At 46.3% G+C, this 19,294-nt stretch overlaps 2 protein-coding genes across 8 annotated transcripts in view; both read right to left on the bottom strand.

Moving 5' to 3' along the window:
* Window positions 1-905: 905 nt before the first annotated feature.
* On the bottom strand, window positions 906-15,089 carry Isca1 (iron-sulfur cluster assembly 1). Of its 2 annotated transcripts, XM_021647778.2 has the most exons (4): window positions 14,902-15,086; window positions 8,517-8,570; window positions 4,477-4,582; window positions 906-2,475 (listed from the first exon to the last, which is right to left on the bottom strand). In XM_021647778.2, exons 1-4 carry the CDS (start codon window positions 14,980-14,982, stop codon window positions 2,327-2,329), a joined length of 390 nt encoding a protein of 129 aa, XP_021503453.1. In that variant the 5' UTR covers window positions 14,983-15,086; the 3' UTR covers window positions 906-2,326. The 2 variants fall into 2 exon arrangements, with proteins under 2 accessions (XP_021503453.1, XP_021503454.1); XM_021647779.2 differs by lacking the exon at window positions 8,517-8,570 and having other exon boundaries at window positions 14,902-15,089.
* Window positions 15,090-16,756: 1,667 nt separating this feature from the next.
* Window positions 16,757-19,294, bottom strand: part of Tut7 (terminal uridylyl transferase 7) — a 57,902-nt gene continuing 55,364 nt past the window's right edge. For all 6 annotated transcript variants that reach the window (XM_021647781.2, XM_021647780.2, XM_060380549.1 and 3 more), the window contains one exon: window positions 16,757-18,092. In XM_021647781.2, coding sequence (XP_021503456.2) covers window positions 18,025-18,092 — 68 coding nt within the window. In that variant the 3' untranslated portion in view covers window positions 16,757-18,024. The remainder of the gene's footprint in view (window positions 18,093-19,294) is intronic.

The raw sequence follows: 19,294 nt of genomic DNA, 5'->3' as shown, positions 1-19,294 counted from the left end.
GAGACAGAGCTTCTCTGTGTAGTCCTTGGGCTGTCCTGGAACTCACTCTGTAGACCAGGCTGGCCTAGAACTCAAGAGATGCACCTGCCCCTGCCTCCCGACTGCCGATTCCAGTTGTGTGCCATCAGTGCCACGCCATTTTTTCAAACCGATTTTTTTTGCTCATTTTCCTCTTTCCCTCTAAATTTCTTGTCTTTGAAAACTGAGCTCAGAGGACAAAACTTGAGCCCACCTTCCATCTGCCTCCCAGCCCTAGAGGTCATCAGGGCATGCGTGTGTGTTGTACCCATTCAGAGCGCAGGGCTTTAGATTCTCATGGATGACAAGGATGCAGTCAGCTATTGCTTGTAACACGTGTGACATGCGTGTCACTCCACATGTAACACACACACGCAGCACCAATGCCCTTCAGTGCAGCCTGGCTCATTTGTCAGCTGTGACATCAGGGCAGCCTCACTGGATCTGAACTGCTAAGCCTCTTCTAGAAGGAGAAGAGGCTTGGACAACCAAGGAAAAGGCATCCAGAGTGAGGATGATATTCCCTACTGAGGATGTCTGGAAGCATGTGGTGGCTGGAGGGACAGGGTGGTGGGCTGGAGGGACGGTGTGGAGGGGCAGGGGGTTATCACAGTGTTGGCTAACTGGTGTACTGGGTACCAGCGTCAGTGGGAGGGGTGATGTGGTGGTGGTAGTTATCATAGTTGGCTGGAAGGGATGCACATGTGACATTGTGCATGTATATGTGTGTGTGTGTGTGTGTGATACCACAAACAGGCAGCAAAGCAAGACAGCACTGTTTCTCCAGTGCACTCTCAGGCTTCTGGAGATAGCAGCATAAAATGGGACTGCCCATGGTTTTAGCAGCTCACTACCCAGACCCTCTCCCCCAACAAGAAAAGGCAGTATTAGGGTCACAAAGATGTCTTTTTAATTGATAACTCAATCTCGAAATACAATATTGCACAAATTAAGGATGTCTTAACAATTGTATTTATGATACAAATGCATCAACATTCATATAAAACTACGAGTTGGCGCATTTTGGTGGTAGTTTGGCTAATAGCGCAGACATTCCACAAAAAAACTCAGCCTTCCACAGAAGAACTCACAGGCTACTTAAGATGTCAACGCAAGTCCATCATGTGTGGCAGCACACGGCCCAGGAAGTTGAAGCAAGAGGGCCGTGGGTTCAAGGCTGACTTGCACTATACAGCAAAACCATGGCTCAAGAAACTGGTGATAGAAACATTACAAAACTTAGCAGTTTCACTTAGGAACCAGAAAGTGTACACACACTGGGAACTCTAAGAGTCTCTGTGTTCTCCTCCGCGGGGCCTGTGCTCCGACAGTGTCTCCACTGCTGCAGGCTCTTCTCTGTAAGAAGAAACTACTGTTTCAAACAAACACCATGGCAAGTCATACAAGAGAGTTTTAATAAGACTTTTCCATCCAAAAGAAAACTAATGCAATCTCTATAAATTAAGAAGAAACGCTTACCAAATGCTGACCAGGCAAGGAAGCCAGCCTGCCACTCATCGTCACTGAGTGTACCATAAAACACTGGCAGAGGCTGCCAGGGAGAGCGGGGCACTGTGCTAGCTCTTCTAACGTGGACACCGAGGTGGACAAAAGCTGAGATCTAGTCTCCATACATAAGGGCCAAGTGAGCTGGCTGGCTGCTTACCACAAGAGCTTCTATTCGAAAGGTCTAAGCAAACCATCACGAGGCATGCCCTAGGGGCTGGACTGAAACCAGGCTTTCTGATACTAGAACTCAGAACTCCAACTGCTGTAGGGTCGGCAAATGAGGCATCTGATTATCACATTTTTGGCAAAAATGTAAAAGGCGATGGCAAAGGTGAGGGGAAATGAGGCACCACTACATGTTCCCCACAGTTGTCCGGCCTGAGATTGGGAGTTGGCAAAGGTTGAGAAAGGGCCCAGGAGACAGACTCAAGCCATTCACTACGATCGACAGGCGCACGCCTGTCATCCCATTCTATCCCTCAATTCCCAGCAAAGCAATGGCCACGAAGCTGGTTCTAGGGCAAAGCACGCTACAGCATTAAGAGCAGGGCAGGAGTTTTCTGCACAGGACAGAGAGTGACCCAAACCAACGGCTTCTCAGTTTTTGTGCCTTACAGATAATACATTCCATGCTTTCGGGACTCTTTTAACATGCTGGCTCGGTTTCCAAATGCATCACTTTCTTTTTCCCCACAAGGCAGCCTCGCATTATAAATTCTGAGCACGTGATAGTCACATGATTTCTTCAGTAAGCTCCAAGGTAGATCCCGGCTCTCCTGGAGCTTGGAGTCCTGAGGTGTCAAATGTTAAAGCTCTCACCACAGCCGCAGGTTCCTTTGATGTTGGGGTTATTGAAAACAAACTCACTGGAGAGTTTGTCCTCCACATAGTCCATTTCTGTTCCTAAAAGTGTTAGCTGTGCTTTCTTTTCAATGAACACTCGGACTCCTTGGGAAAAAGAAAACACATGTCAGAAAGCCTGCAGATCAAAACCCAGTGAGTTTCCAGTGGGTACCATCAGCAACCTTACAACTTCCGGGAGCCCCCCTCCCTGCACACAGCTTCCTGCTAGCAGTCTATGTCCAACCAACTATGACAGGGAAGACCCTTTCCCATGTGGGAATCCCACTGCGTTTCTGCTAAACTATGATTTGCCTTTCACTGTATTTTACTCACCCCCCCCCCCCCAATTTGCTGTAGGGAAATGTATAACTCTAGGAGTTTTTTATGAGATATCTGTACCAGACACTGTCAGCTAAAACATTCACTGTACTGTTGTTCTATGGGCCATTTCTAACCAGACCACACAAAGAGACACAGACCAGAGCATGCCCATGGGACCAAGAGCTCTAACATGCAGTGCAGGAGACCAACCTCTTGAAAATATAATCAGTTTAACAACGTGTTTTTCTTTACAAGACACCACACATGAACATACACCACAGGTCTTTTCCTTTTTAGGGGAGCAACTGAGGCTTATATTTTTGAACTGATTATTTTTTAAAAACATTTTTATATTCTCCTGTGTATGGGTGTTTGTCCTGTAGGTACATGTGCAATGCCCACAGAAGAGGGCGCTGGAACTAAACCCAACTCCTCTGGAAGAGCTGCAGGCACTTAACCTCTAAGCACCTCTCCAGCCCCAGTTTCTATAGTGTAAAAAAAGGCCTCTATTGGTAATTTCAGTTAAATCTGAAAAAGAAAGTACAGTTGGGAACATATTCCTGCTTGTCTCACACGAAAAGGGCTGCAGGTCACTAACAACACGCCTTGAATGCACACACCTGCCGGCAAAGCCTGTGGCTCTCCCTCCGTCCAGGATTGTAGTGTCTACTCTGTTTTACCCAGGATTTTGCTAGCCCAGGATGGCCTGGCTTGACCTTATCCTGAACCCAAACTTAAGATCCATCACCAATGGTAGCCATGTTAAGCCCAGGACATCATACATTACTCATCAGGAGTTTTTGCAAGATCACAGGGGCTGGTGTTGAATGTGGTAAGTGATAAGCTTTAAAAATGTTCTCCGAAGTATAGTTGTGGCTGGTGAGCATGTGTTGCTCTTGCAGAGGTATACGTTTGATTCCCAGCATGCATCTCAGGCAGCCCACAACTATCTGTCATTCAAGTTCCAGGGTGTCTGAGAGCTCTGGCCCCAACAGGAACAGGGATCTGCTTTAACATGTACACGCACACAAATGCACACACACCAGAAATGGCTGGATGGCTCATTGATGAGAGGTCCAGGGGTAAAAGGAGCTTGCTGTGCAGCCTGGCTGAGTTTTGGTACCCAGAATCCATGGTTAAGTGAGAGAACCAACTCCCAAAACAACTTTTGAGGATGAGCTTGATGGCAATCATAATTCCAGCACTCGGGAGGTGTGGGAAGGAGAAGCAAGAGTTCAAGCCTGGGCAGACCCTTTCTCAAAAAACAAACAAAAAACTGGGACTAAACAAACTAAAACCTTTCACAGTGATGACTGTGTAGAGCTGAAACAGAACACAATTTCTTCAATTCCTTAGAAAGAGAACTGACTGGCTTCAAAGTTCTCTAGGTCCTTTTCTGGACTCAGAGCTTTCCAGCTTTGAGCCTCGCCTTGTACTGGATCAACAGAACTGGGGAAAATATCACCTCTCTAATTTCAGTGGCTGCACGTTAAGTTAGATAACGTGATAGTAAGTCAAGACCAAGTAGGCAGTGAGCACCGCTCACTATTCCTAACACAGGCAGCAGTCTTTACATCAGTTTTGTACAAGGATAGAAGTTTTCATCAAGGCAAAGAGCCCAATGTTAAAGAATCAAAAACCTTGTTACCTGCCAGAGCCCAGCAGGGGTACATACCTAGATCGTATCATTGGGAGGTAGAGCAGGATTTAAGCCTGGCTACAAAAGGAGGTCAGGGTTAGCCTGGGCTATAAAAGAACCTGCCTCAAGAAGACAAGAGAGCTCACCATCCTGAATAACTTCTTCATCAGAATCTCCTTTTGTCTTTGTATACTCCAGGCTGTAAGATAGGCCGTTACAGCCCCTGGTTCGCACGCCGACTTTCAGACCCACCTGGAAAGAATTGAGAATATGAACTTAGTGTTAACAGTACAGATTAAATGACTAATAAAAATCCTGAAGCCAAGTGTGGCAGTTCACATCTTAAATCCCAGCACCCGCTTGGGAGGATGAGGCATAAGGACTGTGGCAAGCTGGAGGCCAGCCCAGGCCAAAGAGCAAGGCACAGTCTCAGGAAAAGCCACAAGGGCAGCTTTAGCTCAGGAAAAGGCTACAGGGCCAGCACAGGACCCTAAGGTAAGTCTCCAGAACCCAGATAAAGAGCCAGTCACCATGCCTGTACACCATGCTGGGGAAGGAGGCACAGACAGGCCATTTCTGGGCTTGCGGACCAAGCTAGTCTTGGCTTATCCCTTGAGGTCCAGGATCAGTGAGAAACTGTGAGAAACCTCTGGCCTTAGATACATGCATACACATGCACATTTGAACACATAAACATGAAAATACTAATACAAATACAAAGCCTAATATAAATACTTATCTGCACACACAGAATAAAAACAAAAATTTAAAGGAAAAAAGCAACCCTTGATATTTATTACCACTATTCATTTTCTCCTAAACTCCTAAAGTAACAAATTTCTGGTTATACAATGCCCCTGTAGGAAGAACAAATGTAATAGAAAACAAGTATTAAAACAACACAGAAGATGGCACAGTGGAGCATCCCTGTAATTATAGCACCTGGGGAGGCAGAGGCAGACAGATCACTGTGAGTTTGAGACCAGCCTGGTCTACAAAGTGAGTGAGTCCAGGACAGCCAAGGCTACACAGAGAAACCCTGTCCCAACAAAACAAAACAAAACAAAACAAAACAAAACAAAAAGAAGAAAAAAACCAACACTGCAAAAGCACACAAGAAGAGCCGCACAACCACTGCTGTCCAGGAAACCACCTTTTCTGTTTCTCCAGTCCTGGATGCATTTGCATCTGGATAGTTGTTTTTTTTTTTTGATAGTTTTTATAACATATTAAAAGTTGTATTGTGTGGACCTAAGACATCAGTTTTGCACAGTGTTTGTGTTTTTAACTATCATTTGGAAGTAATGAGAGCATAATGAATATTACTTTTTTGTAGTCCAGGCTGACCTCTAACTCACGATCCACCTGCTTTATCCTTCAGAGAGCGTCACCACACCTGGCTTTCTTTACCTTTTTTTAAACATAGGGTCTCAAAAATGGTATCAGTTTGTTATATAGCCAAGCCTGGTCTTAAATTCATAACCTGCTTGTTTCTACCTCTCAAGGGCTGGGGATAAAGAACCATATGGGGCTTTTTTTTTTTTTTTTTTTTTTTACTTTTTTGTTTTGAGACAGGGTTTCTCCATGTAGCCCTGGCTGTCCTTGAAGTCACAGAGACCCACCTGAATGCTGGGATTAAAGGCGCACACCACCATATCCATCCTCTTTTCTTTTGATGACAAGAGATGTTGCCTTTAAAACCTGGCTTCCTTTATGAGGTCTTGCTCCCCTTTTTACCATGAGGTGTTCTCTGGAGGCCTCTATGGTTAGGGAACAGCGAGCATGGAGGCTCATACGGTCACCTGGCAAACATCCTGCCTTTTTGTTCTAGGAGCCTTCCTAGACAGTCAGGTAAAAGATTCCTAGTTAAAAAGTATGTGGCGCTCTCTCTCTCCTCTTTCTGTGTGTGGGTGTGTATGCAAGGTAGGGGTGATGGGGGAGACGGGAGCTGAAGCAGAGGCCATGGAAGATGCTGCTTCCTGGCTTGCTTTGGTCCTTAAGGCTTGCTCGGTCTGCTTGTTTATATTGCCTAGGGCCACCAGCCAGCCTGAAACCACCCACAATAGGTCAGTGCCCCCCAAACTACTTCAATCACAATTAAGAAATGTCCTACGGGCTTTCCCACAGCCCAATCTTAGGTAGGCATTTTCTCAGTTGAGTTCCCTCCTTTTAGATGACTCCAGCTTTTGTCACATTGACATAAACTGGCCAGCATAGCACATTAATGTGACTTTCTAACAATCTACCTATGCTCTCAATATTGGCACCTGCCTTTTTTTTTTCTCTTTTTTTATTTTTTTTAATTTTTCATCAATTACACTTTATTCATTCTGCATCCCCCCATAAGCCCCTCCCTCCTCCCCTCCCAATCCCACCCTCCCTCCTCCCTCTGCATGCATGCCACTCCCCAAGTCCACTGATAGGGGAGGTTCTCCTCTCCTTTCTGATCTTAGTCCATTAGTTCACATCAAAAGTGGCTGCAATGTCCTCTACTATGGCCTGGTAAGGCTGCTCCCCCCCAGGGGGAGGTGGCACCTGCCTTTTCATCTAAGAGTCAAGCAACACTACCCCACGTCCTGCCGCCAGGGCACTCCGACTTTGTGAGACCCCGTAAGTTGTCCTTGCTTCATGAACTCCATCACAAAGGGTAGCTGCACCCTTGCAAAGCTTAGAATGAAGGGACTTCTGATTCTGAATGGGAATAAGCTGCCCCAGGAGTGTCTGGATGGAGCACAGCTACAAGCATTTCAGTTTCTATCTCTGTGAGCAGGAAGTCCTTAAGGAAACAGGAGTCGAAACATGAGGCAGTAGACATTACTGCCAGAAACCAGTGTGCAGCACAGGTGTAGGAGCACACAGCAGCAGACTGTGTGCCTAGTATGTCTGGAGCCCTACGCTCACTTCCAGAGACACAAAAGGCAAAAGCAAACAGAAATCATCCTCAGTATTTGAAAATACAGTTTTAAGCCAGGCTTGGCAGCTCACACCTGCAGCACTTGAGAAGAAGAGACAGATAGGTGAATCTCTAGTGAGTTCATAGGCAGCCCCTTTACGTAGAATTCCAATCCAGCAGGTTTAGTTGATGGGAACTTTGGGAAAGGAGTTGTTAATGCTATAAATTATATATTTATACACCAACAAGAACAAATACCTTACAAACCTACAAGCCTAATTTCATGGATTTTTTGGTTTTTTTTTTTGGTGAGGGGGGGCAGAGAGTGGGGGTAGAGGTTCTTGGTCAATTTATGCACAAGAAAGTCCAAATAGAGCCAGAGTGCTCACATCTATCAGCATTTAACAACTTTCAGGATGGAGGCGTGAGAAGTCCAGTCAGGCTGTACATACAGAAAATAATCCAGAGCCTAACAAATGACTACCCACAGGCCATGGCTTGAAGCAATTCACAGACCCATTCAACTACCCTGCATGCTGGCACAGATCCTTTATGGGCACAGTGTGCCAGGCTTCCAGGTCTATTACACTGGGCCTGGCTCACTTCGCCAACAGCTGGTAAATGATATCCGTGGCAGACCCGAAAACCCAGATACCTTCCGTAAGAAGGTTAGTGGAACAAACTGAACCTTTTCAGGAGTACGTGCAGCCATGGAGGGGGTGACCTTTAGATAGTGACCTGGAAGGTCTTCAGGCGGAATGACTAGGGTGAAAACTGAAGTGTAACCACAGCATGTGCTGCAGGCTGTCTCTACAGAACAAGGTGAGAGGCAGGTACAAGTGCCACAAGCACCGTGCAGGCCAGTGGTTCTGGTTCTAGGAGGGAGAATCTTTGGTTTGCTAAAACTTAGGAAGAGAGAAGGTGCTACTGACATGCAGCAGGCAGAGGCCAGGGACATTCCAGAACACCCTCAGCCACCCTAAGGCACACTGTGGAGGCAGGGGAGTGCCCGGCCGCAGTGAGCACACAGACAAGCTCAGGCTGCTGAGAGTGACAACTGGGAGTCTGGCTGCTACCTATGGAAATGCTCCCCCTGTAGGGTTCAAGAGTTTGGATGTAGTTCCCTATAGAACACTTACCTGAGGAAGGCCAGGAGTTGACTCCTTAACCAGGTAAAAACTAACAAGACCCAAACACCTTAGTTAATGAAAACATACTTATTTGCAACAAAACACTTTGTCCTGAGAACAGAACTTTAGCTCTGTTAACATTTCAATTCAATTGTTTACTTACATGCTCTGGCTTATCTTTAAGAAGCTGTTTTATCTTGTTCACAGCTGAGGGGGTCTGAAAAAAAAAAAAAAGTTCTCAAGCTCATCCTCTGAAGCCGCAGACTGGCCGGGCCTCCATCACAGCAGCCTGCGGTGAGCACATGTACACTCTCACCGGTGGACCTGGATGAAAGCACAGAGCCAGCTACCCTTTCAGAAACGCACTTTGCCTGGGAAGAGATTTTGTGAGTACACTGCATGCCCTGTAACAAGCACAGACAGATGCTCACAAACAGCTGATCAATGGAAAAGCCAACCTTCGGCAGTTTTCCCTGTTGGCTCCGTCCTCTTCTGTTCCATCTGAGTGCATGGCCAGGAGGTTACTTCTGGGGTGATTTTTAGTGTAGATCAAGAATGTCCCTGGATATCTGGGTGGCAGCCACTCCACTCAGAAGTAAGTGTGGCTGCGTTTCTAAGCAGGTAGTTCCACCTAGCCCAGCAGTGTCCAGCATGAGAAGAACACCCTTGCACACTGTTCTCAGACCAGTGTCACCAGTCTCATCTTCTTAGAGAGGATGCTGGGAACCTAGTGTGACCCGTGACATTTCTGGACTACTTCCTGAGTGTGGCCAAGGATAGATGTCGTGAGTAGTTTTTTCTAATGCCTAGTTTCCTACTGGGGTAATGGGGGTAATCTCTTTCCCTGGGATTCCTGTGAAGACTAACTACGGAAGTGCAGGGAAGGCAGCCCAGACAGGATTAGTCTGTGATCCAGGAGGGGACTGGTACCATGCAGACTGGCAGCCACTGTAGTGAAGGTGAGCATAGTCATGATAAGGAAGCATGTCCTCACTACGTTGTATTCATTAGCTATTCCAGCTTGCAGGATATTTTACGGTCAGGCTTAAGGTGTATCAGGCTACTGCTGAGAGGGGTAGACCACAGGCATAGCTCTGGACCAGGTTCTGTCTTTGTAGATGCTTGGACAGATGACGACGTACAAGCTCAATGTGAAACCAAATCAAGAGTCGTAGAATCGATTTACAAAGCACAACATCAACACTGAAAACAACATGAGTTATGATGCTGGGCATTACAGGCTGGGAAAGTGCTCAGTTGGTAAAGCACCTGCTTTGCAGTCGTGAGGATATGAGTTCAATCTCCATAAAACAAAACAACAAATGATAAGCTGGCCAGATGGGTGGGAAGCAGGCAGCCTACCTTACTTGTTTCAGGCCAGTAAAAGACCCTGTCTCAAATAAAAATGTGGAGGGCCCCCCAGGAATGACTGATACTGGAGGTGGAGGGCCTTGAGGAATGAATGATACTGAACTGGAGGGCCCCAGGAATGAATGATACGGGAGATGTCCTCCAGGCTCCACACATATGCACGCACGTGTGCTGCATCAGCAACTCCTCTACATACATACTCCCTCACACAAACAGAAAGCAGTTTAGGATGTGTAAAGCGAGCGGTCACTGTTTACTGCACTATTTTAAGTTATTAACATATGAGGTATGTGTATTTCTTATCGAGTAGCACTGAAAAAAGAAAAAAAAAATCAATGCCAGGGTGGTCTGTAGAGGCCTGACTCTCAGTTACAGCACAGGCAGACTGAGGTGGCACGAAGGCACAGCATGAAGGGCAGGAGAAAGGAAGGAATGTCCAACCCAAGGAGTTAACAAAAGCATTCATTATAACTCTAAGAAGCCAGGTGTGGTGATGGCACATGCCTTTAGTCCCAGCACTTGGCGGTGGTGGTGGGGGGTGTGCTTGAGGCCACCTTGGTCTACCTGGCTGTCCTGGTCTCAGAGTTCCAGAACAGCCAGGACCACACACAGAAACCCTGTCTGACAACCTTCTCCCCTCCCCCAAACCAAACCAAAGCCAAACCAAACCTGCCTCCAACAATAACACACGTAAGTAGTGGGGCTTGTCAGGAAAAAAGGCTTCAAAGGAGAGTGAAATGTCCACATGGGACGACAATGACCAAACTCAATACACAGATGCATGTCAAAAATAAATAAAACAAACTGCATAAGAAAATTAACAACTCCTAACTTATGCCCACTGACTAAGTTATAACAAGACTCTAAACTTTTCTCTAGTTATTTGGCAGCTTTTAACCAAGCTAATTATAGGTGACTTTATTACAGCTTGCCATTCTTTGTACTTCTCATAAAATGAGGCTACATTAATAAGACATTTAGAGATAAAGCCAAATAAACAAAGAAATTAGAGAAACAAACAGGTGCATGTGTGCTCTAAGTCCCTGGGATGTGAGCATCTTCTGTGACATAAAGCCCCACAAATTCCAATGGAGCAACAGAGAGACCTGCCTTTGCCCCTAACTGTGCCCCTAACTGGCAGGCAGATGTCACCAGGAGCGTTGGCCTAGGCTAGTGCCCCCGCAGTGACTCAAACGCTGTCAGAATATACCAGTATTCTCCATTTCACATTTGAAGTGGCCGCTCTACAGCATGACCCAAGAAAAGAAGTAACTTTTAAATGTAAAACTATTTGGGAAGGGACTAGAGAAATATGCAACATTTTAATATTTAATAAATTTTGAGGTATCTAAATTTAATTTCATAAAGAAACAGGTTTAGTGAAAACGAAACGCTTACTGAGGATAACTAGAACACTGTGTTCACTTATCACCCTTTGGGAGCCTGCCAATAATTCCTTCCTTCCCACCTTTACTTGTCTATTTTCATGAGCACATTTCCTACAAAAGTGTCAAGGAAATAAATCTCCTCTCAGTCAACAGAACCTGACTTTCTAGAGGAATCTTACAAGAGAGGCTGCAGAGCATGCTGCAGCTGAAGGTCCCTCCTGCTCTACAGAGGACCCGCGTGGTGGCTCACCACCACCTGTAACTGTAGTGTCAGGGATCTAATGCCTTCTTCTGATCCCTGGGGGGCACCAGGCACTCATGGCACATATACATATATGCAGTCAAGACACTCATAGACATAAAACAAAATAATTGAAAACAAAAAACCGAGAAGAAAAGGCATAGCTTAGGGAAATGTTTGTTGGAGCTAGACTCTGAAGTAGAGCCTGGGTTTGGAACACATAGGTCAAAGGTGAAAATGAAGCCAACGGCACTGTGTGATCAGAACATAGAGGCTTTTTGATTAACTGGACTTGAGTTTTATCCCCATAAATTTTAAGCTGCCTAACTTGGTGTTTTCTTCTTTTCTCAAGTCTTAGAAAACATTTGAGCAGTGGCTGCCTATAATTCTGGCTACTGGGAAGCTGAGGCAGGAGTTGAGGTTAGCCTGGTATACACAGCTAGGTTGTCTCAAAACAAAACAATTTCAGCATGGCAAGTAAAAGCTGTGTGTGTAGAAGCGCCCACACAGACGTTGGGCTGCTAAGGCCCACATCTTGTATGCAGGGAAAGGCACACAAGGGAAAAGTAACATTAAAAGAACCCAAATGTCTGCAGCTGTCATCAAATGACCAGCATGGATCTTAACTCTGCTGTGTTCCTCCCTGAGGAGCTGCCACTAAGGGGCTCTCAACCAAGAGGGAGTGACCGCTTAAACTGGTTACGTAGCCGCTCTGTTTCTGCCTTGTTCTGGAGACAGAGTCTACGTATTCCAGACTGGTTTAACCCTTGACCCTCATGCCTCTGTGAAGTGCCACTGTTCAGCTGTTCTGATTAGTCAAAAGAACTGAATGGGTTGAATGGGGCTCCGGATGGGGTTGCCCTTTTTGTTCTAGGTATAGCTGTGTACTTGGTACTAGACAGAGGGTAAGTACCTCCTTAACTCTAGGTCTATGTGCACACCCTGGCAATGAAGGAGAAGGTCTTCCCTGCAAGTCTGGCAGCTCTCTACTGTGTCTGCACCCCCTAAACTGGCTTAACCTGAACCTTCCCAAGAACCAAGGACTCAGAAGTCAGACTACTGAAATCCAATAATATTTAACAATGTCTTCTAATCAGCTCCTGTGTAAACCATAGTGGCTGTTTAAAGTGAGAAGACACTAAAGATGTTTTTAAGAGTTATTGAAGGGCTGGTGAGGAGCTTGCTATATGCTTGAGGGCCAGAGTTTGATGAGGGAAGGAGAGAAATGACTCCCCCCAGTTGTTCTCTGATCATACAATCACAAAGGCACGCATGCTCACATATATGATACACAATAAATGTAACTTAAAATATTAAAAACACAAACCAAACAATTATCCCAAGGCTTTTTCTGCTGTCAGGATGCTGGGAAACACACTCGTGAATGTTTCAGAACTGCTCCAGAGTGACCAGCAGGGTAGCTGGCTGGCCGCTGGAGCCCCGCCCTCCCTGCTTCCATCCCAGCCTGGGGATTACAAGTATGCACCACCCCATCCCCCAACTCTAGCTGTTTTTTTTTTGTTTTGTTTTTTTATCTGGGAACTGAAGAGGAAACTCAGGTCTCATTCCTCACAGCACGTTCTCTGCCAGCTGAGCTGCCCCGCCCCCGCCCCTGGTGTTTGTTAGACAGCACGCATTCAGTCTTACGGTTCAGTGCTTTAGGTGTAATTAAATATTTGCACAGGGTACTAAATTAATGACCGAAGAGTTAACGACTGTAAAACTCAATCATTCTTTACACGATACCTTAAGCAGCTACTCTACCACTGGATTAGAAATCTGGCTGTGCCCTGCAGGTTTTCCTGGTAACAGCTTCTGAAGCATATGCAGCAATCTTCTGGTCTACTCCAGTGAAGTAACAGGTCCCTCCACACGACTATCAGCCCCTCTCAACCAGGCTGTGTGGGAAGTTAAGTCCTCCCGCACCTTCTGTGGATAGTGAGCCGGCTTCTCAGCACATATCAACATGGATACTAGCCAGCGGCCATCATTTACTCACAAGTTGAGCTTTGTGTAGCACGCGCCTCTACTCCTGAGGGTTGCACTAACTCTGCCTGGTACGATGACAGAGCTACAAAGCTGCCTGTCAACCAGGAGGTGTTTTAATTTTCACATTGCTTTGTAGGCATCACCAGTCTACCCCACCACCCAATGTGCCGGCCCATTAGGCCTGTCCAGGACTAACATCAGCTAAAAGAGATAACTGGTGCTCATGTTTTCCTGTTACACCTTTCCTTGCCACGGCTGACTTCTAGTAAACTCTATAGCACTCTTCAGACCTTGCAACATGTCAAATTCCCCGCTGTCAAACTGATGCGGCCAGGCATCATCTAACTCTTATCAGTTTCATTTGGTTCACAAGTGTCTGTGTCTGTCTGTCTGTCTGTCTGTCTGTCTCTCTCTCCCCCTCCATTCCTCCCTCAAGCATAAGGTCTTTCGTCACCTCACTGCTTTTGCATTTGCTAGGTGCTGGGCTTCAAAATGTTTACCAGACACCTGCCCAACAGGCTCCACTGCTGTTCTGTGTGCTATGTCTCTCACAATAGCTCCTATGAAAATCACAGCAAAAGGGAATTCTAGGACCAGGCATAAAATGAAGGATGGTTTCAGGTGACAGACGCTACAACTGAGCCAGGCAACTCGGGGAGGGCGTGAATTGAGATCTGCTATGAGGAAACATAACGAAGCAGAAGATTACCAAGCAGGGTCAGAGAGCAGGTTAAAATGGCCTACGGAGGGTGGGGCCCTGTGACCCACTCATTTCTTGTCAAGACCTGGAACAGTAGGTCTTGATGTATGCTGAAAGGGTAGGAATGGGAAAGAAAGGGACAACTCGAAAATTCTCAAGTAAGAATATGCCAAATGGCGCTCTGAAAAACAACAAAAAACAAAAAAAACAAAACCTAAGCAATTAAACAGAAACAAGAGCAGCAGCAGCAGCAACTTGCCCTGTGCCCCAACTTTTCTGGGACCTTCTATTTATTACTTGTATGAGGATTCTGCTATAGTCCGAGTAAGATGAAACACAGCGGAATTGTGCTTGTATAATTCTAGATTTCCTGGTATGCCTGTGGAGATGAAAACGAGCTTGCTCCAGAGCAGAAAAGAATGCAGTGTGACTATTGGGACAAATTTAAGGGCCCACGCAATGACCTATCATAAAAAAGAATTTTCCACTTGGTCACGACTCCCTTCTATTTTACTTCAACTAACTATTTGGCAAGAGCCTCTTTGGGATATTGGACATCTAGACAGAATGATTTTCCAGTCTTAACGCTGTATGGCTCCTAAGCTTGCCTCCCGGGGTGACAGAGGTAAATAACAGTCCTAAACGAATCCAGGATGGCTACTCCGAGCTGCGGGACGTTCCTTGCGTGACCTTTGTCCCAGAACGCCGTGACCTCCGTGCCCGGCCGCCCGGTGGCAGCGCCCACAGCCCGTCCGCTGCTCCGAGCTCCGCGCGCGGCCCGCCGGGAGCCGTAGTCTGCGGGCCGGACTCGCTCTGTGCCCCGGGCCGCCGCCTCCCCGCGGACGCCGAGGTGACTCACCAGCGTGAGCGCCGCCCGCGTGGGCTGCAGCTTCCTCTTGCTCACGGCCCGCACGGTGGCGCGGACCAACGACGCCGACATGTCCACGTCGCGGTGCCCGCAGCCTCGGGCTGGAGCGTGGGACCTCAGCCTCTCTCCATGGACACGGCGGGCGCTTTGACGCCACAAGCTTCTGCGCAGGCGCTGCAGGCCCCGCCCCCTACCGCCCGCCCCGCTCCACCATTGGGTCAGTCCGAGTGATTGACGGGCCGGGCCGCAGGCTGTCACTGCTGACGAGCACGGAAGGTGACCTGTGACCTCGCGGGCTTCGCGGTCAATGGGCTACCGGAAGTGGAATGGCTCCTTCCGTATGGCACACTCTAAGGACAGGCCCCCGGAAGTGGGAACAAGGTTCTGTGACCCTGAAGCCCTTCTAATAGTGAAATAACCGAATAGACACCGTGCGACAGGTTTCCAGCTATTGAAATGGTACACTGTGTAGCAGTTTGTGCATGAAATCCGAGCACGTGACCTACCAGCCTTGCGACTGTTGAGGATGGAAACACGGGCACGGTAGCTTTCTCCCAGCCTTACTTAGAGTGTCCTGGGCGCTATGTTAGAACCAGTTCTTGAGTCCCGATCCCGGGTTCCGTGCACCTTCAGCTGTCCTTGCCTGCCCGCGGTTCCCATTTCATTAGCTGTACGCAAGCAGACACGCCGCGGCTTCCTTCTGGGCCTTTGCGGCGAGCTTTCGTGCTGACGTAAGAACAGGAGCTCCTTTATCTCGCAGCAGCAGCTGCTTGGGCGCTGGAACGGGGTGGGCGTGGGGAGTACTGAAGGTGTTCGCCAGCTGTAATCACCCTTAGGGTTGCAGGAAGATTGAGGGAGAGAAATGGTACTGCACTTCAGCATTTGGCCTCGGGTCTAGACCTAAGTGCTTTCCCAGTGCGGTCTCCTCACTGACCTAAAAGGGGCAGTTTCCCTTTTATAGGTTAGAAAGGGACCGGCCCATCCTAATGGGAAGGTTGGGGGTTTTGCCTTGCTGGAACATTGACCGAGTAAGATGTTCCACAACGCGCTGCTGCCTAGATCTGCCCAGGAGCAAATAAAATGTTCTGACCCATTCTTCATAGCTTTACAAAGAGCAGGGTCACCATGCTTGCAACACTGTGAACCCTACTAATTCACCGAGCTGTCTTGCAAGGGATCTGTTCCTTGGGAACATTTTCCTCCTTTAAAATAGAAACCACTTTTGAAACAAAAAACAAAACAACACAAACAAAAAATAGACTTAACTGAAAATACATCTTTCACCATGAAGCTTGCCAAAGCTGTCCACAGTGAGCAAGAGACTGTTACAAAGTGAAGATGCGGTTTCAGGACTCCTCCTGGATTCCAAGTTTCCATTGTTTTAGAACTGGGATAGTTCTAAAGACAGACTTGCCTGGTGGTGTCTGCAAGTCCTGGGCGGCCTACGCATGCTCACTTCTCCAACATTATCAGTGTAAGCCAACAGCACTCAGCCTGCTGGGCAGAATTTCTTTTAAGAATCAAAACAAAATGTAGGAACCTTTTTTAAGGATAGAAGAAAATATGGCAATTCTGTTTCTTAAATTTAGGGATAAGTTAAAACATACATACATACATACACACACACACACAAATCCAAGTAAAAAATAACTACAAGGAATACAGGTTGGTCTGGTCACATATTTCTTTGGTGCAGAGAAACCACACAGAGCTTTTCCAGGTAGGTGTGGCTTTGCTCTGGCACAGTGTCAGACTGGCACGATGTCACTTCACAGCTCAAGGGAGGAGGCAAGCAGAACAGCAGCTGAGCAGGCACGTAGTAGGGAGACCCGGGTTGCACAACTCATGAGTTTGTTGGTCACCATTTTTATTTTTTTTTTAATTTTTTTTTTACCATGATTTCCAAATTCTCAGACTTCATTTTGACATGACTGTTCCACAGCTATAATATGAACAGAAGTGCACATACATATGCACTATCCAAGTCCTCCTCATTCTGGTAATGTCCTCAGCAAGCTCTCTCAGCTCCCAGTCTCCTCCTGCATCACAGGCACAGTGCAGAGCCATCAACAACACGCTCCACATCAAAGGGGAACCTCAGAGGCAGCCTATTAAGGAGAGCTGTACTGTTACTGTCCCAGATCTTTGACTGATTTTTCTAATGAGGATTCTCTTATAAGAAAATAATGTGGATAAAATTAAGGTTGAAAGTTCGATTTTATTTCAAAATGATAAATAAACTGAGGCATAGTTCTGACTATGTACTATTTCAGAAAGGCGTGTGAAGTTAAGAGAAACAGTTTAGAGAGGGCTCCAGTCAGACCCAGGATGCCAATCAAAGCTGTGACTGGCACAGACAGCAGCCTCTGTGATCTTCAGGTTTGTGCAAGCTCTCCATCCTAATTGCTGAGTGTCATAAAAAGTAAAAAGCGCTCTTATTCTCATTTTCCCTTGAAATTTTCTTTTTTAAACCAGCAAATAGGAATACTTGTTTTTATGACTTCATTTTTATGAGAACAACAGTTCTATGTCAATTTACTTAGAGAAGGGAGCCCCCAGAGATGTGTTGGTGGTGCTGTGGTCCACCAAGACCCACATCGACAGGCGCTTGCATTGCACGTCATCACTTCTACAAAGAGCCATGAAGAATGCTCGTAGACCTACGTATAGCAGTACAGTCCACATGTATTTGATGTGCATGAACACCCGAATCCAGTAATGACAAATAGAACCCCCTCTTGGAAATCATAAAGGGAAGAGTACGAAAAGGAGGGCTGACTCCTCTGGTGCAGCACACTATTTTTAGTGTGCTTTGAAAGGATTAAAAACCATGACACTGCAGTCATTGAATACTGGCCCCCAGTTATATATATATTTTTAAGTTGACTTTCTATTAAAATCTTCAAACCTCTGGAGATTGGTGGTATGGTTAAGACTGTATTAAAGATTTTCTTTTCCTCATTAACAATTTCATTAAAAATTTAAAAACTCCGACACCTCCCCAACTGTTATGTTGAAGCCTGATGTGTGTCACTATGTCCTGGGACGTGAACCTAATTTTCCAAGTGGACAGGGACACCTGAGTGGCCATTTCCAGTGCTGCAGTTCCTTCCCTCATGATTCTTGCTGCGTCCTCTTCACTGAGGTTTTCCCCTGAGTCATATATTTACTGGAAAGGCTACCTAGGAGGGAGAACAAAATCCAACATAAATGACGATTTACTGGATTGAAGTCATGTAATACTTACTGCCAGCTACTCACAGAAGTGTGTCCTACTAGAAAGGGCATTTGCCCTGGGTCAGTAGTTAGCTAGATATGAACAAGTGTGCAGACAGGCATTAGACAGTGCTCATGCACTGCTTCCTCAGTGCTGCAGTGAGCCTGTTTAATGCAGCTGCAGGCTGTATTCCTAGGCTGGCACTGGGGCAGGAGGAAACCAACGTTTTGAAAGTTTTTTACATAGGTCATTCTTTTCATCTGCAACCAAATAGATGACAAAGAGTTCTCTGGCCAGAAATTAATATTTCATACCATTACCCTTTAGAAGTCTGGTAATATCTTATGGATGTACAATGAGAAAATAAAATTCACTGTACTTACAGGGAAGGACAGGAATGAGAATTACTTAGTAGTGAAACCAGCCACACCTTACAACACTTACAGTGGAACAAGGCTAAAGATCTGAGAACTCGAGAGAGCCCATATAACTACTACTATATAATGAGGGCTTTATTCAAACCAATGAGAAGAATACAAAGCATTTAATAACAGGTATCATGTCAAACGCTTAAAAAAAAAAAAGGCAAAGTTTCATTGTTGTGGCCTTGGATGGCCTAGAATTCATTATGTAGCCCAGGCTAGCCTGAAACTCACAGAGATTTGTCTGCCTCTGAGTGCTGAGATTAAAGGACTATGCCACCACCACCATACCTGGTTCAAATACATATTTGAGGGGAGAAGGAAGCTAGCTTCCTTTTCAGCTGTCCCCTTTGTCATTTCCACGTGAACTGTAGAGTTAAATGTAAATAAAAAGAAGGTAAAAGTATAAGCTGTAGTAGGTATTTTCAAAAGCACGAACACAAGTTTCCTCAAGAAGAAGCAGTGTATAAAGAAATAATGCCTCTGGTGTTTAACCTCACTGTCAGTGTGACCAGGGTTAGAATCACTCAGGGAACACACCTTGGGTGTGTTTGCGAGGGACAGATGTAACTGAAGGAAGCCCCACCAACCCCAAACACTGGTCACCAGGGAGCTGACGCAGATCTTGAAGATGGGAATGTGAGAATGTCTCTTAGATGGAGGTGCACACTGTGCTCTTACAACAGACTCAGCTCTATGGACACAACCATGACTGTGTTCCCACTGGTGACTCTTACAGCAATGC

The sequence above is a fragment of the Meriones unguiculatus genome, chromosome 3 (assembly GCF_030254825.1).
Source record: "Meriones unguiculatus strain TT.TT164.6M chromosome 3, Bangor_MerUng_6.1, whole genome shotgun sequence".
In the NCBI taxonomy this organism is placed as follows: Eukaryota; Metazoa; Chordata; class Mammalia; order Rodentia; family Muridae; genus Meriones; species Meriones unguiculatus.
The sequence above is the reverse complement of the archived record's forward strand: the minus strand, read 5'-3'. Positions and strand labels throughout refer to the sequence as shown.

Bases quoted from the DNA above. Each gene is read 5' to 3' on its own strand.
- Isca1 (XM_021647778.2), bottom strand. From the start codon at position 14,982: ATGTCGGCGTCGTTGGTCCGCGCCACCGTGCGGGCCGTGAGCAAGAGG. The intron at 4,583-8,516 runs GTAAGTAAACAA...AATTCTTTCCAG, and splicing joins TTAAAGATAAGCCAGAGCAT to GTGGGTCTGAAAGTCGGCGT. The intron at 2,476-4,476 runs GTGAGCTCTCTT...CTTTTTCCCAAG, and splicing joins TGAAGAAGTTATTCAGGATG to GAGTCCGAGTGTTCATTGAA.